This window comes from Penicillium digitatum, chromosome 2 (genome assembly GCF_016767815.1).
Source record: "Penicillium digitatum chromosome 2, complete sequence".
In the NCBI taxonomy this organism is placed as follows: Eukaryota; Fungi; Ascomycota; class Eurotiomycetes; order Eurotiales; family Aspergillaceae; genus Penicillium; species Penicillium digitatum.
In genome coordinates this window covers 941,131-959,522 of record NC_089385.1, presented here as the reverse complement: position 1 = coordinate 959,522, position 18,392 = coordinate 941,131, and the positions used below count along the sequence as shown (strand labels likewise).

The window sequence follows — 18,392 nt, the reverse complement described above, 5'->3', positions numbered from 1 at the left end:
AAATTTGCTCGGCCTAACCCTAAGCGCCCCTATGAAAACGATCGAGATGGGAATAGTGGTAGAGTGACCTACATAGGTATGTAGACTTCGAAATTCAAGATGAGGATTGACATAGCATATCAACGAGTCTGTGATTCATTCACTGTTTCCATTCGTGTGGGAATGAAAAAAAAGACATTGAAAAACAGACAAGGTGTAAGATTCGCGGTGTACCAAGTAGGGAGAGAAGAGGAAAAGGAAAACCCCAGACGCTATGCGAAGAGATAAATCAGGGCCTTTGCCCCAACACAACACTCTTTAGTGTGCCGAACATGAAAAAGAAACACGGGAATCAGACAAACAGGAAAGCCCCAACCAATGCCGTATTTCACCTTCCCTGGTGCTAGATGCCAATGAGTGCATAATAATATGAGTCCCCTTTGAGAATTGGGACACGGGGAATTATCAAGAAACATTTGAAAGGATATGGGTAATGCATGAAAACGGCAGAACGTGGCTAGAGTGTACATGTTCTAAGAACATCCTGAACCAACAAAAAGCATGGGTATTTCCGTGCGCTGCTAAAAACGAGGAAGCAGAAGTGAAGGAAGGGAAATAGATATGAAACGAGTGAGGATGCCAGCCCCAGATTTACCACATATCATCGTCATCGTCGTCATCGAGTTGGATGTCGTCGCCAAAGGACGAATGTTCGGGCGGCTGGTGGCCGGGGCCGTAAGCTTGGCCATTTTCGTAGCCCTGCTTGCCGCTCCTCGAATGGCTACCATGGCGATCATGCGGATCGTCATCATAGTCGTACATGGAAGAATCGTCATAGGCACTTTCTCCATAGTGTTGTTGCTCTTGAGACTGTGGGAGACTGTTAGTAATCTTGCTCTCTCTCGGGGCAAGAGGCATCTTTGCTGACCTGTTGGTACCGCTGATATTGCACATACTCAGCTTGCTGATCCCTTGATTTCGATGATCTCTGGGATGATCCAGATGAAGCAACCGACATCTGCGGGTGCATCTGCTGTACCATGGCTAGGTATGAGTACATGAAGTTGCTCAGCAATACTTGAGAATGCAGAGCTCTTCGGGGGTTCGCAAGCTTGATGTGGGCCATCCGGTAAATAGCTCGCTCCTCCAAAATTGAGAAGCGAGACCATGGATAATCAACGTCGGCGCGAAGTACTCGCATTGGGGGATCAGGAGAAAGGTTTCGTGATGAGTGTTTTCGGTGGTGGCCTTCAACACTGTGCTTCTTTCGTCCACCGCCAAAAATCGAAGAGAAAATGCCATCCTTTTCTTTCTTTGAGTCTCCCGATGCCCTCCTGACGCCGTCTTTGCGTCGTTCTTCTTCGAGCTTCGGATCAAGGCGGTCCACAACAAGACCTTCACGTCCCCGCGAAGTGCTCTCATTAGATGATTGTAAAACGTCTAGACGTGTGTTGTCATGGGATTTGTCGACAATCTTTGACTTAATCTTTTTCGAGTCGTTATCCTTGTCCTTCTTCTTGTCTTTTTCTTCGCTGCCCAGCAACCAGTGCCAACTAGACTTGCGACTACCATCGGAGTCCTTTTTGTCTTTTGGTTTCTTGGTCTCAGATTTTCGTTCTTCAGGTTTGCGTTCTTCTGAAATGGTAGGGATGGGTGGAAGACTGTCGGTGCGGTTACTGTTTTTAGGTATCATCTGAGGGTTATTGGCTAAGTCATTGGGTGAGGATTCAGGTTCGTGAGGAGGCTGGCGAGGATTCTTGGGACGTTTTGGTGCCAGGTCATGCGAAGGCGTGGGTTTTGACGACGGTGTAGATGCCGCGGCATGATCTGGTGACACTTTACCCTGCGAAGGCGGACTGGGTACGCGGTTGGGTTCAGTGGTGGGAGGTGTTTCAATTATTGCAGGAATCTTCGGGTCACCTGGGGCTGCATTCGAGGTAGATCGGCCATTCGAGCTGACACGAGAGTGCCATTTCCGTGGATTAATCGTGTCTCCTGAATCGGATTGATCAAAAGTTGCATCCGGTTGCCCACCAGAGGTGGGCAAGCCTTCCTGCTCGGCCTCAGGCTGATCGATGATTGAATCGAAAGTCGAACTCACGGGTGAACTTGGGGAGTAAGCTGGGCCATGAGATGACGGTTTAGGGGAAGGATCAGTCGAAACACCAGTGAGCCCCGAAATTGTAGGATCCTGAGATATAAAAACCGGTTTTCCTGTATCACTCCCTCCGGGTTCAGATGTCCCCCGTCCAATTCGTTTAGAATAGGGCAACTTTTCACCCTTTTTCAAACTACCAGCTTTCTTATATTGTGTCCGCGTTGACCGGCGTAGGCTGTTTCCCAGAGGTGCGGGTGGCAGTATCGGCATGTCCTCGTTTCCTGCGATGTCGATGTTATGCATGCCGTGCACAAGTAGTTCTTTGTCCACCGTGTTCGAATCATCAACCAAGCTCTCCAACTGTTGCAGGTTGGGACTTAACATGCCAGCTCGCCTAGTTGATTGGGAGCGTTGACGTTCCAACCGATCCGCGCCATCTGTATAACCCGATGGACTGTCGATTTGTCTCGATAACATCGATCGTTTGCGATTAAGACCACTCCCCGACCCCTGACGTTCGGAACCCGGAGTCGAATAGTCACTGGATCTGCGCTTGATTTGGTCGGCTTTGCTATCGAGAAACGACTTGAATTCTTTCGGTGCCAGTTCAGGGTGCAGTCGCGCAGGAACCCAAAATAACCGGGAGGCGTCATTTTCGTCGGCCGAGGGCGAGGGTGGTGCGAAGCCTGGGAGGTCAGGGTCACCGGCGGCTGCCACATCCATCGACATGCGCCGAATCGCGGCGAGATTGTTCAATTCCTGAGCGACAGCTGCAGGGTTCGATTCGTAGTCGATATCATTGAGAGGAAAAGAGGACGTTGCAGTGTCCGATGGCAGTCGAGAGCTATCGGCATTACCCGGATCACTTTCCAAGTCAAACGACCGATTTGCAACAAGCGGCGGCCGCTGGTTTCCATGTGTCTGCTTCGCTTGGACGCCTGTCGAGGATGGATGCAGTGGCGAGGACGGAGAAAGAGAGGATTCAGATCCTTCGGCGGCGAGCGGGATGGTTGTTATTGACTCGTTGAGAGAGGAGGTTATATAACTCAAGCGTCTCGGATCATTACGATCGTAGTCGTCGTACATGTGTCCGATGGCTTCCGTCACATGGTGGCTTGGATCACTAATCGATAGATGGGCGGCATGACCTCTCCGCGTCGCGTGTCCGCCTGCCTCGTGGGCACTCGTGGAAGCCTGAATGCGCACAGAATATCATTAGAATCAACAATGCGTCAGTTTAAAGTCGATCTGCTGTTCTCAGGATCCATGGAAAGGGGTCCAATTCCACTGGAATGTGGTGTGTCTGAGGGGTTCGAGGTCGAGGAGGGGAGTTCGACGACAATTCACGCCCACGGGAACCATAGAACAGGAACCGGGAGAATCGACGCACCTGCATGGAAAGCCACTTGTACAGGAACCAAAAGACGTCAAAGACGGAGCCCGAAAGGCAGAAGCTTAAGAGGAGGGGGCAGTGTCAACCACGTTGGACAGCGAGGAGGAACGGGTCATCGAAGCGGGGAAAGAGGAATGAAGACAAAGAGCCGATAGCAGCGTGCTAGACATTCGGATGCTACCGAGTCCAAATGAGCGTCATGGGCCGAGAAGTTTTGAGAGAGAGGAAATAAGAAAGGAATGGAGGATGGGAGTTTAGCGGGCGGAGAGCAGATGAGAGAGTGAGAGTACACAACTTCCGCAGCACCTGACTATCTTGATCTCTTCCAAAAGAAATTCCTTAATATTCAGTGTTTATATCTAGAAGTTCGTTTTTCATCTTGAATTTATGGTCTTTCCAATCTATTAGGTCCTTTAGATCTTTATTCATTTAGAACTGTTGGCTCCACTCACATTATAAACGGGGGGGGAAAATGGTGGACCTACATTGTACACGTTCTCCTTTTCTTTCTTGCCCTTCCTTTTTTTTCGACGTCAATTTTGCTTCAGTGGTACATTCTTTTAGTTCGGATTCTAACATCGCACTCCAAATAAGTAGGTACTACCTACCTTTCAGAACTGACTTGCAACATATTTCTTCGATTCGTGACACCACATCCATGTGTCTCGAGGGCTGAAATGATCACCTCCCTCGTACTCATTACACTCATCCTTGACCGGGGTTGAAAGCAAATTAGAAATGCAAACTACCCATTGCCAAAGCCGCTAGGCATCATCGTTTGTCCAAATAACCCTTTATGGATGGGCTAGATGGGGTCGGACCTGAGATTCCATACGACGCCGTGTTACTTGATTCAACCTTCTCCGGGGACCGAAGAAAATAGTTGGATATGCCATGCAAGTGTTCGTACAAGTCATCAACACAAGAAGGTCCAGCCCAGAATGCAAACGATTTCGACCAGTGAGACCTGAGTACATAGGATTATAATGTTCAATGTTGGAACCATGGTATCAAGCTCAAAATGTGAAGTTGAAAGGCGTATTCAACCTTAGAGACCGAGAAGAGACGCATGAGACATGGGTGGAATAAGAAGCTCTAGGAAATCACAATCAGATGAGATATGCTTTGCATAAAAATCGAAAAGATCCAAGATGACAGTATCTCTGAGCTCCGCCCCACCGAACGAGAAAGAAAAGCATGAGAACGAGAAACTCCACGCTGAAGAATGGCAACAACTTGGACCTGAAAAAAAAAAGAAAAGGACGGAAAAGAGTTTGACGAATCCGTATACGCCAGGATATATGTATGGCAAGGGTTGGGAGGACACATGTTCATCAAGTCTCGGAGAAATGTGCATCAAGGGTTCATCACCGTGTGTGCTACATGGATCAGCATTGGACGCGCGTAAAATTAGGTAGCCTCAACATAGTTGCTACGGATGAATTAGCTGTCAATTGTAGATAGTAGAAGGAGCAAGTTCTTACCTGGGGAAAATGCCCACACGATCACCAATGCGACCAGTCCACCAATCTTCCGCCTTCTCCGTCCGCTTTATTATGGTAACAATTTCACCCTTCTTGAATCCGAGGTCACCTTCCTGATCCGCATCGAATGTGAAAAGCGCAACAGCTTGGTCTGATCGCAATTGGGCTGCACCAGTCTTTTGCTGGAAGACTGGTTTAGGGGCAGTTGGACGGGTAGGTTTGCGATCCGAATAGACATAATCCTCCTCAAATGGCGCAGTGTTTCTTCGGTTGCGCCCATAGCCATCAAATGAATCGCCGGCAGGGGCCCGGGTTGTCGCGGAACGACCAAGCCCTGAGGCAGGCCGATCATATACATCATCAGCCCAATTGTTCGTACGGCGGGGCTTATCACGATAGTCGTAGTCATTTAGGTTGGTGTTAGATCGACCACGCTGGGAACCTTGACCGTAGGCATCGCCCTTGCGTCCCTCCCAGACCACATCATCATGGCTGCTGTCATAAACAGGAATGTCATTGTACATGGAATCGCCATAGGTCCGCGCATTTCCTTGGAATGCACGGGAGTTTAGCACGCGCATCAGAGCATCGGCGGCTGGTGGGGGGCGCACGGTGCCTGTGAGAAGTTGACTCGCGGAGACACGACTGCGGTACAATTTCTCGTTGGCGTCCTTGCGCTCCACCAGCATACTACCTTCAAGACTGACACCGGCAAAAAGACCCTTGGTTTTTGAGTAGGAGAAGACGGCCGCAACGCCCTTCGTACTGGCTGCGCCAGCCGCCTCGGCATTTCTGCCAATCGGTCCAGCAGCGAGTGATACATTACCACCCAGGGTTAGTGTTCCTACTTGAGAGAATGTACGGACAGCAGCAGCATCATTGAGTATGAAGACAAAGTCGGTCAACTCAAATCCAATCTGTCCTCCAATTCCAGCACCTGCAGTCGCTATGGCTGAAGGAGCCGACCAGGACCCATCACCAAGACGAGCGACAACGATACCAGAGCCAAACCGACCGGAGCCAAGGAAACCGGCCTTCAGAACCGTGAGAACAGCGAGACCCTGAAGGAAAAGGTCTGTTAGTCATGGATGTTCCCAACCGCGGCATAATGAGTTTCTTACCTTTGCATTGGCCAAAATCTCTGGGGGAATGACCTTGTCGGGGCCAAATGATTGCTTTGGATCAACGAATGATGTCAATATCTTTGCAGCCTTCTTGCATTCGCCTGTTAAGAGAGAATCCACTGTCAGCCGGATGTACAGCACACGACTGCGGGGAAGTGGGCTTTGGGCATTGATGAAACCTACTGGCCATAGACGCCGGCAGCGGATTGTTAATCCCGAAGCCCATCCTGTCTGGTGACTATCGAGGTAAATGAACGAAAAGTCAACTGGGGAAGTAGAAACGGGGAGAGATGAAGAGCTGTTAGTGTCTCGAGGGTAACGGTTAGTCAGTGTGGATCCCAGCTGATGACGGCAACTCCGGTTCGTGCGAGGCTCAAGAGGTACCTCGCAGAACGAGACTGGATCAATACTAGGTACAGTACATTGTTGGAGATACCTTCAAGAAGTTATATCGACAGTGAACTGAAGATCAAAAATCCTTAATAATTTCTAGACCTTGATATCTCACTTTTTTGAGCAGGACATTTGTGTCGGTGTTTAAAAGTGGCCGAGCGAGACGAGTTTTGCTTGATAAATTGGGAGTTTCTATTAAACGTAATAGAAAAAAGGGAAATCGAGAGAAAAGAGATTTTTAAGCAAAGCAACTATCTCCGGATGCGCATAGAAATTGCATGGACACTGGAAAGAAATTTTGTAGAACGTGTAGTTGCCCTCCAGAGCTAGGCGCCAAGACTGTCCAAGTGTTATCGTATCGCGATTGTCTCATCCAACCTCGGAACCTTGGAACTTGTCCACCCCATACACTTCTTGAGTGCAAGGTCATGCTTGGGTTATGATCATTACGTGACTCGCTAGACGCGAAAATGGCACCAGGTATGTTCAATATCTCACTCCTCGAAACGCCGCTGACAGGCCAATTCACCAAGTCCGCATTTGCGTTTGCGGTGACGAGGGTACTGGCAAGTCCAGTCTCATCACCTCACTCGTCAAGGGTGTGTTTGTTACAAACAAAATACAACCCGTTCTTCCCCAAATCACCATCCCTCCGACTCTTGGGACCCCCGAGAACGTCACCACCACGACCGTCGTCGATACCTCGGCCCTTCCCCAAGAACGGAATAACCTCGCGCGAGAGATACGGAAATGTAACGTGATTCTCCTTGTGTATTCCGATCACTACAGCTATGAACGGGTAGCTCTGTTTTGGCTGCCATACTTTCGCTCGTTGGGTGTCAATGTCCCAGTGGTTTTGTGTGCCAACAAGTCGGACCTGGCGACTGGTCATAGTGAGACGCGAGTGGTTGAGGAAGAGATGCTTCCTTTGATGGCAGAGTTTAAAGAAATTGACTCTTGTATACGTACGAGTGCTCGGGAGCATCGAAATGTCAATGAAGCCTTCTTCGTTTGCCAAAAGGCTGTCACGCACCCAATTGCGCCGTTGTTCGACTCCAAGGAGGCAGCTTTGAAACCTGCTGCGGTAGCAGCCTTACAAAGAATTTTCTATCTCTGCGACAAAGATCGCGATGGATATCTTTCCGATAAGGAGCTGAAAGATTTCCAAGTCCGGTGCTTTTCCAAACCACTGAACGACGCGGATCTCAATCACATCAAGGAAACCATTCAAAAAGCCTATCCGGACTCGGTTACGGAGTCAGGCATTGACTGCCAAGGATTCCTCCATCTGAACAGATTATACTCGGAGAAAGGGCGACATGAAACAGTTTGGATCATCTTGCGAGCGTTCCAGTACACAGATAACCTCTCTCTGCAGGAGAAATTCTTACACCCGAAGTTCGAAGTGCCGCCATTCGCCTCTGCTGAACTCTCACCCGAAGGCTACCGATTCTTTGTGAATCTCTTTCTTCTGTCGGACAAGGACAATGATGGGGGCTTGAATGAGGCTGAACTTGCATCCTTGTTTGCTCCTACCCCGGGCTTGCCTGCATCATGGGCCGACGGCTCGTTCCCATCCTCCACAGTCCGCAATGAGGCAGGGCATGTGACACTACAAGGCTGGCTTGCTCAGTGGAGCATGACTACCTTTTTGTCTCCTAAAACCACCCTCGAATACTTGGCATACCTGGGCTTTGAGCCCTCTGATCAAAACGACCAATCTACTACTGCGGCGCTGAAAGTCACACGGCCACGAAGAAAACGTAGGCGGCCAGGCCGTGTGGGACGAAACGTTGTCCAATGCCATGTTCTAGGGGCTCCTGGATCCGGAAAATCGGCCCTGCTCGATGCACTTCTTTCACGTGGATTCAGCGCCACCTACCACCCTACCATCCAACCACGCACTGCAGTGAACACTGTGGAGCTTCCGGGCGGGAAACAGTGCTACCTGATTTTGGATGAACTAGGTGAGCTGGAACCTGCTTTGCTGGAAAATCAGTCCAAACTGCTGGATCAGTGCGACGTAATCGCCTACGCGTATGATTCCTCGGATCCGGACTCATTTTCCTACATTCCTGCACTGTTGGCAAAATATCCTCATCTGGAGGAGCTCCCCAGTGTATTTGTTGCTCTCAAGGCCGACCTGGATCGGACGACCCAGCGAGCCGAGCACCAACCTCATGAATACACAGCTATGCTGAACATGCCTAGTCCGCCGCTCCACGTGAGTGTTACGTGGAGTTCTATCCAGGAAGTATTTGTTCATATTGCCGAGGCTGCCATGGAGCCAAGCACCGCTTTCCCGCGTAGCGAAGAGGATGTGGAGGGCAAATGGATGTCGTGGGGAATTGCCCTAGGAGCGGTCGTTTGTGCAGGCGCTGCGGCGGTGATGATCTGGCGACGAGTTGGTAGCGGCAACTAGGGTCTCCGTTCATGTTCTATAATAGCATAATGTCCAAAGAAATGTAAACATGATCTAAAATTCTTCCCTCTCAGCCATGACTATCGGTCAAGCGCATAGCCGGCTGCGGAGTTAAGCCGGTCATCCGCCAGGCACGCGGTTTCTTCTCCGCTCGAAAGTTACCCCGGACATCATTAACCCTTGCTGATCCTCCCCCTCTCGTGCTTCGACTTGTACTTTCGACACCTTCAACCTCCGAACCTCGAACCCTGCTATCATTATACACATCTCATCGAGTGCATATATATTTCTGTGATTCTTGGGCTTATTGCGCACCTTGTCTTGCTGTCGCCCCCTGCGCAATTCGTCCATCACTCATTTTCAAAACATATAAGCTTGCAAACATCGATTTACAAGATTGAAAGAGGAAAGCTTGGACAAATTGGATCTCAGAATTGGCAGAGTTTGCGCATTTGCCTTATCTGATCCAAGGTTGCGCCGGTGGTCACACCATATCTCAGGCTTGTGCGAGTGACGTCTAATCATGTTGTGAGCACCCTCTTTCTTTACTCGCCCACATCTTCCAATCCCCTACAGCTTTCAATCTGTAAGCCCGAGGCTTATTTTCTCACCACTACCAACCTAATTTGAGAGAATTGCATTACTCTCAGGTATCAGACAATCACTTCACTTGCTGATACTAGCAGCAGCGTCCTTCCCCCTCCCCCTCCACGCTATACCATCCCTGTCGCCTATGCGGCGGGGGCAGCAAATGGTATGGCCGTCCCTGTTGTGGAAACGAACAATACCATTACCCGCCCGGAACGTGGATGTTCATTGCAAGTTGGTGAGGGTATGAGTGCTTAGCGATCGCTGATATTCCAAATTGTCCCAATTCCTTCAAAATTTCCGAGATAGCTTACCTTTCGTATTACGACAGGAACCTACATCCTCCAGGATGACCTTCTCCTCGCAACACCGCCTCCCCACCCATCTGAAGCTCCTATAATCAACCCGAATCCTCTTGCGACGCTACCCACACCCCCTACCACTGGCGTAAAGCTATCTCTTGTTACCCTCGACCCTCGAAAGAAGCCCCCAACTTTCTTGAAGTCAGCTGTTACGGCTCCCCAATTTGGAGATGGAAACCCCGCGCTTGCGACGCCACCGGTGGCAGCGAAGGACGCATCGAAGCGAAGGAAGCCCAAGAACAACATAATCAAAAGCAGTTCTTCCTTTGTTTCGCGAGTCATCACCCACGAGACATCTGCCAAGCGACTGGGTGACCGTGACTCCAATGGTATCTTTGCCTTTGCGAATATCAACCGAGCCTTCCAGTGGCTCGACCTCAGTTCGCCTACAAAAGAGGAGCATCTTACCAAAGTTCTCTTCACGAAGGCCCACATGCTCTGTCACGATATCAACGAAGTTACCAAGACATCATCACATTTGGACATTGTGATGGGGTCTTCTGCGGGCGATATAATTTGGTATGAGCCCATGTCGCAGAAGTACGCTCGGATCAACAAGAACGGAGTGATCAATAACTCCCCCGTCACCCATATTAAATGGCTGCCTGGGTCTGAGAACCTGTTCACCGCGTCCCACGCCAACGGCGTTCTGGTCGTGTACGACAAGGAGAAAGAGGATGCCCTTTTCACCCCCGAGGTGAACGCCAACTTTGAACAAGAGGTTGGCCGATTACCATTGGAAATCCTCAAGTCTGTGAACTCCAAGAATCAGAAGACCAATCCGGTTTCATTTTGGAAAATGGCAAACCAGAAAATCTCAAGCTTCTCCTTCTCGCCGGATCAAAGGCATCTGGCCGTGGTTCTCGAAGATGGATCGCTGCGGCTCATGGATTACTTGAAAGAGGAGTTCGTTTGCCCTATTTTTAGAGACCAGAATGATTTCCAACTAACGCGATCTAGGGTACTCGATATATTCCGCAGCTACTATGGCGGCCTGATCTGTGTCTGCTGGTCCCCGGATGGCAAATACATCTTAACTGGAGGCCAGGATGATTTACTGACAATATGGTCTTTCCCCGAGCGTAAGGTTGTTGCCAGATGCCAGGGACACAACTCCTGGGTTTCGTCGGTAGCATTCGACCCTTGGCGCTGCGACCAGAAGACATACCGGTTCGGCAGCGTCGGCGACGACTGCCGCCTTCTCCTGTGGGATTTCAGCGTCGGAATGCTCCACCGTCCCCGGGCACATCAATCCTCAACTCGAACTCGATCCAGTGTCGTCGTGCCAAACTCACAAACTGCCAACCGCCACCGTGCAGACAGTGGCGACAACCGTATGCGCTCGAACTCTAATCAAACCGAAAATAAGTTCACCGAAGGCATCGATCAGACAGCGAGTCACCCAGTCGAGCCCCGGTCTCGAGTAGCTCTTCTGCCCCCGATCATGGTAAGCATGGGTCGACATCCAAATTTCCCAGCCTTAAAAAACTAACTGGTCCATAGTCCAAAATTGTCGGCGAAGATCCTATTTGCTGGCTTGGCTTCCAAAAAGATTGCATCTTGACCTCCTCTCTTGAAGGTTTGTGTATGGTGAGGTTGCTCGGTACCGAACAATACTAACCTTCTAACACAGGCCATATTCGCACTTGGGATCGACCCAGTGACAGCGTTGTCAAATCATGATGCTCCATTTGCGGCTCACTGCCCATTTCTCGGTTCAGGATGTCTTGAACCCCCTGCAAAATACCTCATGTAATCGAAGAAGGTTCAACGATCTTGGAAGCCATGGAGGTTACCATTGGGGAGGGGGTTAGTCTTTTAGCGTGGCTTTTTCTCTTCTGACACCTATGATATCTTTTCATGTCTATATTACCCATTTCAATCTATAGATTTTCATTATGTGTAAGGGCTATTCTCCATGTCCTTCTATGAATCAATCGACGGTAAGCCCGATCAACAAAACCACACTCGAGGATCTCAGCTTTCCTACATACTGATGGCCCCTGAACTTCGAGTCCATTTCTTTTCCTCTTTCCCTCCCCCTAATTAGCAACATAATTAAATTCATAGGGAGAAATGACCAACTCGAAAAGGTGATCGACAATCCAATTCCAAAATCTTAAGAAACAAGGCGTAGAATTCTCGCATTTCTCATTAATGTAAAGGGCATTTCATAGGTCCATAGACCAAATCATCAACATCAACATCATCAAGCAAATAAATCATCACTGGTAAGATACCCCCGACTTCCACATTTCTTCCACCAAATAATCGACTTTGTCCAAAGGAACTACCACAGATCCCCCCAAACTATCTCCTCCACTTCATGTATCTAAGCTCCCGGGCATCCAGCTGGCCAGCTGCCTAGAGCCGGATCACCCATCACCGACATCGGGATTTAAAGGACCAGAGCGACCAGACCCAGAAGCAGACCACCAGCAGGGGGCATGACGATGGCAGCAGCGTTCGAGGTGGTAGTGGCCGACTCGGTAGCAGTGGAGGTTGTGGTCGAAGTTGTCTTGCGAGTGGTGGTGGACGTAGTGCTCGAATGGGTTGCGGTGGATAAGCTAGTCGAGGAAATTGTTGAAACCGAGGTCGATCCTGAAGATACAGTTAATCTTTGTCTTCTCAATGTAGTGGGTGAAGAGCAAAATGCTGTCTCGGAAGCTACGCTTTCCGCCTTTTACTAACCAGGGGTAGTGGAAATGGGTGTAGAATGGGATATGGAAGAAAGAGTGCTTGATTTGAAAGTCGAGGTAGGAAGATGTGGGGATTTCGTAGGGGATATGGAAGACGTGGTAATGGAAGAAGAAGTGGTCGGGGTAGCAGAGGTGGATATAGTAGAGGAAGTTGGTGTAGTGAAAGAAGACGCTGAAGGTGTAGATATAGAAGAGACTGAGGAGGAAGTAGAAAGGGTAAGCTTCAAGGTAGATGTCAAGGTAAACGTGTACGAAGTTGAGGATTCTTCCGGAGAGGAAGGAGAGAAAATGGAAGAGGTAGACGCACTTGCGGAAGAACTGGTCATAAAAGAAGATGTTGTAGGGGTAGAAATTGAAGAGGAAGCAGTAGAATAATAGGACGAGGTAGGGGTAGACGCACTGATGGAGGAGTGAGTAGCAGTCGAAGACAGGTAAGATGAAGTAGTCGAGGAAGCAAGAGCCGAAGAGGTTATATCACTAGTCGACGCGAAAGAAATCAAGGCAGACGAAGTTTCAAGCGCAGTACTGGTTTCCTTACCAGAGCTACTAGCACTACTAGCAATTTCACCAGGCTCAGTGACTCGAAATTGCTGAGATTGGGCCAGAATGCCACTGGTCGGAGAGACAAAGTTGATCTGATACCCCTTTCTATATGGACTATTAGGTCAGTGGCTCAAAGACAATGCAATCCAATTGGACCTACCCATCGTCGACATCTGTGAATGTTTTGGCTTTCACAGTGTAGGAGCCCTTGGAAGTGTCTATATCTTCTGCGACAACGGTTGTTGTCGGAGGGTAAACATTTTGATTGACCAGTTCGATGCTAAAGGTCTCTGGGTCCGTTCTGTTGATATTGTCCTTTGAGTTAGCAAATCGCCAGTGCAAGAGGCTGTTGGGCGTCTCGAGTAATTAGCTTACGTGACAGCTTGCCACTTGATGGTCAAGGGCATATCAGGGTCGATCTTCTCCCCCATTCGTGGGGAGGTGACAGTGAGACCTGTTTTAACAGTTATTAGGGTTCTTTGTATGTCCGACAGACAAGTTGCCATACCGGCAGCTGCAGCAGCCAGAACCACCAAAGAAATCACGTGAATCCGCATTTTGATTGGCTAAAGTGATAACCAATATCAAGGGAAGTAAGTAATTTGAGGAAATAGTTGCCAATCTTGGAAGGTCGGGCCACAATATCAAATTCGTGGGGTGGAAGGAAATCAAAGCCAGGGGCAACATAAGATGCGAGCGTGATACTTTTATAGTCTCTATAACAGCCGTAGAAGGTTGTATCTCTCACAGGGTCTTCTCAAATTTCAATGGTACTCTTTTATTTTTTGGGCTGATTTGTTGTGGTGCCTTGATCCATCACCCCCTTGTGCTCCCAAAAGAGAATCGGAGCACAAAACAATCTGGCAAAGACCTCATTTTCTTGTTCCTGTGATGTAAATACACTACTGGGTTGCAGTCAAAGGGATCTAGAGGAGGAACTGCTGATTCTGTAGCTTGCAATTTCAATTTCGGCCAAGATGGGAATCTCTCGTCGATTCCACCCATGATGTACAACATCTTCGATTTTGACCGGCCGCGCGTCATGGTTCCTGTCCGTATTGCAAGGGAAAGGATTTTAAATACCCATGAATAGATTCATTGCAATCATAGTCATTGGTTGGGGGCACGGGACCCTGGGATGGCTGCTGCGGCCCGTTTGGATTCGTTGCCGAATGTCAGGGATTCATGGGTTAAATAGCTCTTTGGGGGCATTTTGATTGCGGATCATGCATTGAAAACTCCTATGGTTATGGGAATATCCTGAAGCTTACAATTTTATATCAAGTCTCCTAACTCAGGTGTCTGATTTTGGCCCTTTGGTGTATCCATGCAGCCACGCCTAGATAGGATGCCGAAAGCTGATTCGATAACTACTTTCTAATCACTGACTTCTATTACACCCGTCAACTGACTAAATGTGGGACAATGGCTCCGAAAGGTCTCAACACACCGGAAGCATTGGGTTTTGTGTACTCTTGGTCGTTGTGAGTGTAGGTAGGACAAAGTCCTGGGAAGAGGTGTTTCAAATATTCAACCTAGTTCCTGGTCCACGGCACGAGAATGAGATGATGGTAAATATCCAACTCCCTTTGTCGTTTAGACAAATTGGTCCAAAGGAAATTTCGCCTTCAGCAAGACTTTGGGGATTCCAAATGGTTGCCTAGGAGGGGGTTCTTGGAGTACACAAGTTGCACGAAGAATGAACACAAGGTCAGAACAGCACTCATTGGACAACTGCCGGGAGAGATTCAAATAGTCCCTTTGGTATCCAGGTTACTTGTCGGGACCGATTCTTGTCTTGACTGTCGTAATCAAAGGTTCTCGATCGGTCTCGAGCATCGGGTTGTGCTTTCCGACACTTCCACGGTCAGGCCACGCTGCGTTTGGCTTCGCGGTGCATCTTGTCTAACCCACTGATGTTAGTAGTCTCTTTTTGGGGTTTCTGGAATTAAAAGTCGTCGTCAGCATTCTACCAAGCCTCAAATATGACGTGGAATGTGCAAGGGAATCTAAATGGAAAGACTGGGGTAGAGTCAAGATAGGTTATTCGTCTAACAAATGAAACGTGAATCAGTAAGATTTCGATTTTAAACAAGGACAGAATGCAGAAACACATCTGCATACAAGAAAAATTAGGACAGAATTTCAAGCACCGTATTGATCACCTGTCACTTTTAGGTAGCACACAATATCCACCACCTAGATACTAGCTCATCCCAGAGCGGGGGACTCTCATGCACGGTAAATGAAACTGGCATCCCCATTTCAACCTAAGGGACACCTTAACGCTGAAGCATGCTGCGACCACCGTCAACGGTGATCCTATTCCGAACTCGAATGTGCGCATATGCCGTTCCGAGCCGAATGACCCCATGGAAAGTAGGCTCATCTTGAGATTCTGAGTCCGTCGATGTAATCTGAGCGCTATCTACAGAGACCGGGTCATCTGGAGTATCTGGCCGACTGGAAGAGGTAACACTTGAGAGTTCCTCATTCTCCTGGTCGCTTTGCTTCACACTGTCTAGCAGGGCTGTTGGACAGAACACCAAAGCCTCGCCAGTCGGCAAACGAACAATCTTTTGAAAGATGGCCGACGAGGCAGTGGTGTTTCGGCCATGCTCTTCAATTCCAGCTCCCGCGATGTGTGACTTGATCGCCGTGAACCAAGCCGGGGACGAGAACCTATGAATAATTGTCACGTTGCAAAGCTCAAGGAGGGACGGCGCTAGAGTTGGCTCCTGCGTTGCTATCATCACTCGCGCGGCCAGATGTCGCTGCTGGCGGACGACAGATAGCAGTGTCTCCGTCAAGTCTGCGGCTTCAGGTGAAGTTGAAGTCATGAACTGCAGTTAAAATGAGGTGTTAGTATCGACCAACGTGAAGGATTCCAGATATCGGAGGTCCGCGAACCTTATGGGCCTCATCGAGAGCAATGATACGACCCGTGTCCTGGCGGTTCTTCAAAAACAAGGAAACCGAGATGTTGAACAGAGCGCACGCATCCTCTTGGCCAACAAACGGGCAGCTCAAATCGATGATGGTCAAAGTGCCGGGGGGGAACTTCCAGGCATCACCAGCATCATTTGGCTTCGATGCATTGGGAATTGCACCAGGCACAGATCCAGGCTCAAAAAATGATTCTAGGACTTCCAAGCGCATATTGAGAGGCATAAGTTGGCCTTTCAAGAACTTTTCCCGCTGCAGAAGAAGCTTGAATGCGGTGTAGTCAAATCCGGATTTGCCCTGGTTAGCGATGGCCATATCCCGAAGAATCTTCATGACAACCTATTTGTGTGGTGTGTTAGTGCATTGTCAGCAATGATGTCAGGTGTGTTGATATACTTCTATGTAGAGAGGCTGCTCAGTTCTGTTGCTAATGCCCATCAGGGTCTTCATCATGGCAATGTTCAGATCCTTCTGGGGCAGATACAGTGGCTGAACCTTCAGCATTTTCGAACCACCTGCCAGTGTTCTATATGCCTTTTTCATAGCAAGGTAATTTGTTGGCGACACGAGAACTCGGACAGGAATTTCGGAAGAACACAGATAGGCCGCCTCGCACAGCTGGGTGCTGGAAAAGGCTGTGAAGTTGTCATAGTGAAGGACAAGTCCAGCCAGAGGTGACGACAATCTACCAGCGGGGGAGGATGCGATCAATGCATTCTCCAACAGGCAGGACAAAGTGTGACTCTTGCCACTTCCTTGACTGCCGCAGATGAACGCAGACCATGGCGCTGAGACGTTGGCGTACACAAGATCCTCTTGTGTCAGTGCGTTGCTGGAAGATCGATTGCGCATACCAAGCAATCCATATTGTGGGTACAATGTTCTGTTGATAGTGTGCTCGGTATCCAGGGTTTCACAAGCGGAGAGTGAGAATAGAGGTGCCGTTATGAGCTCCTCCTCCAAGCGGGTGTTTTCGCTTCTCGATGTTTTGGAAGCATCAGTGTCATATTTGACAAGATTCATGTGCTCCCATACCTCTGATGTGTTCCTACGAAGATGGTGAGATGCCATAGCGTCAAGTCGTCACGCAAGAAAAGTTCTTGCTGGGGGTTCTTTGAGAATTGAGGGGTTATGTAGTAGAAGGGTTTGATGAGAGAGATGATGAGGGTTGGGGAAATTGGAAAGAGGACAGAAATTTATTGGTCGTCATTGGGCAAAGCAGAGCAAACTGCGTTAGGATCAGGTGTTCAGGCATACAATTCAACATCAAACAACTAAGTGGTTTCCTGCCTCTATTTCTCCACGGCCAAGCCTTCGATTTTTCCAGGATTGCAGTATCATGACTCCAAAATGGCTCAACTCTTAAGTAAGCTAGTTTTCCTAAGTAGTATATGGACTCTTTCGTATTCTTCTAAGGGATTGGAAAGTGCTTGTGGTATTAATTAGACACCTCCAGGGCTGATAAAATGGCCACATTCGTTGTTTTGTACGCTTGGTAAAACACGAAACAACACAGATCTCATGTCCAGGTGAGATCTCATGGGTCCACAATTTCTGAACTGCGTCTGCTTCCTGAGTCGACATGGCAATTGAAACGGCCATGTTTCCTACAAGTGCCTCTGGCATTGTTTCAACTAAATCATGCGATGGCCATTGGAAAAGCAATCGAAAAAATAGATCTTGCCACGGTGTCACGAAAGTCATGACTACCCCTTCAAAATTGGCGATGTATCTAAAGACCGGTACCGGGTTATTGCAAAGCTGGAAGGCAGCGAGCATGCACGGTTGCAACGATTCCAACCACGAAGCAATCGACCACTGCTCAGAGAACAAGGCCCGCAGCGATGAAAGTCCCGCTGGCCTTGTGTTCGTCCATTTCGGACCCGGCTGAGGCATTCTTGGCTGCTCCTGCTTCTGTGATTGCATTCATGCCAGCATCGACGTAGATGATGAAGATGAGGACATGGTTGGGTTTGAAGGCAGCGTGCATTGGCAGGTAGTTCATGAGGCTTTCGATGAGATTATATGCAGCGGCTGAGCAAACTGGTAGGCCGATATAGATGATTAAGCTTGCTGGATGGTAGCTCGATATGCAGTGGAGATTCCTGGTTCGTGGTGAATAGGGCTCCATCCCAGCAGATGAAGAAGGTGACGTGCCAGAATCGGTAGCGGCTGAAGATGTTGGAACAAGCTTGATGGGTTCAAACTTTGCATTTCAAACGCTTAGTAGGTTTGGACAAAGATGCGGAAATAGAGACGCACTAAGGAAGGCGGCAAAAAGAGATAGTAAAATGTGCTTTGGATTATACAAGTAGAGGTTTGCCTCAGCATCCGAGTTGTATGAGGTCACAATGAAGTCCA

General features: G+C 48.9%; 7 protein-coding genes across 7 annotated transcripts; 2 read left to right on the top strand and 5 right to left on the bottom strand.

Moving 5' to 3' along the window:
- Positions 1–630: 630 nt before the first annotated feature.
- On the bottom strand, positions 631–3,473 carry Pdw03_6413 (Telomere silencing protein Zds1, putative; the record flags this gene model as incomplete). The annotated part of the gene is made up of 3 exons (XM_014680028.2): positions 631–849; positions 908–3,271; positions 3,468–3,473. The coding sequence occupies 3 exons, from the start codon at positions 3,471–3,473 to the stop codon at positions 631–633; spliced, it is 2,589 nt and encodes an 862-aa protein (XP_014535514.2).
- Positions 3,474–4,880: 1,407 nt separating this feature from the next.
- Pdw03_6412 (Src homology-3 domain) lies at positions 4,881–6,304 on the bottom strand (the record flags this gene model as incomplete). The annotated part of the gene is made up of 4 exons (XM_014680029.1): positions 4,881–4,902; positions 4,955–6,015; positions 6,076–6,179; positions 6,262–6,304. The coding sequence occupies 4 exons, from the start codon at positions 6,302–6,304 to the stop codon at positions 4,881–4,883; spliced, it is 1,230 nt and encodes a 409-aa protein (XP_014535515.1).
- A 637-nt stretch (positions 6,305–6,941) lies between these two features.
- On the top strand, positions 6,942–8,893 carry Pdw03_6411 (Mitochondrial Rho GTPase 1; the record flags this gene model as incomplete). Its single annotated transcript, XM_014680030.1, has 2 exons — positions 6,942–6,951; positions 7,005–8,893. 2 exons carry the CDS (start codon positions 6,942–6,944, stop codon positions 8,891–8,893), a joined length of 1,899 nt encoding a protein of 632 aa, XP_014535516.1.
- A 523-nt stretch (positions 8,894–9,416) lies between these two features.
- Positions 9,417–11,526, top strand: Pdw03_6410 (EF hand associated, type-1; the record flags this gene model as incomplete). Its single annotated transcript, XM_066101340.1, has 6 exons — positions 9,417–9,421; positions 9,583–9,725; positions 9,813–10,749; positions 10,804–11,290; positions 11,347–11,422; positions 11,477–11,526. 6 exons carry the CDS (start codon positions 9,417–9,419, stop codon positions 11,524–11,526), a joined length of 1,698 nt encoding a protein of 565 aa, XP_065956423.1.
- Positions 11,527–12,241: 715 nt separating this feature from the next.
- Positions 12,242–13,642, bottom strand: Pdw03_6409 (Cell wall beta-glucan synthesis; the record flags this gene model as incomplete). The annotated part of the gene is made up of 5 exons (XM_066101339.1): positions 12,242–12,444; positions 12,943–13,190; positions 13,246–13,386; positions 13,461–13,539; positions 13,594–13,642. The coding sequence occupies 5 exons, from the start codon at positions 13,640–13,642 to the stop codon at positions 12,242–12,244; spliced, it is 720 nt and encodes a 239-aa protein (XP_065956422.1).
- A 1,725-nt stretch (positions 13,643–15,367) lies between these two features.
- On the bottom strand, positions 15,368–17,102 carry Pdw03_6408 (Mannosyl-oligosaccharide alpha-1,2-mannosidase; the record flags this gene model as incomplete). Its single annotated transcript, XM_014680033.1, has 3 exons — positions 15,368–15,928; positions 15,996–16,370; positions 16,428–17,102. 3 exons carry the CDS (start codon positions 17,100–17,102, stop codon positions 15,368–15,370), a joined length of 1,611 nt encoding a protein of 536 aa, XP_014535519.1.
- Positions 17,103–17,853: 751 nt separating this feature from the next.
- On the bottom strand, positions 17,854–18,162 carry Pdw03_6407 (RTA1 like protein; the record flags this gene model as incomplete). Its single annotated transcript, XM_014680034.2, has 1 exon — positions 17,854–18,162. One exon carries the CDS (start codon positions 18,160–18,162, stop codon positions 17,854–17,856), a length of 309 nt encoding a protein of 102 aa, XP_014535520.2.
- Between the last annotated feature and the right edge of the window lie 230 nt (positions 18,163–18,392).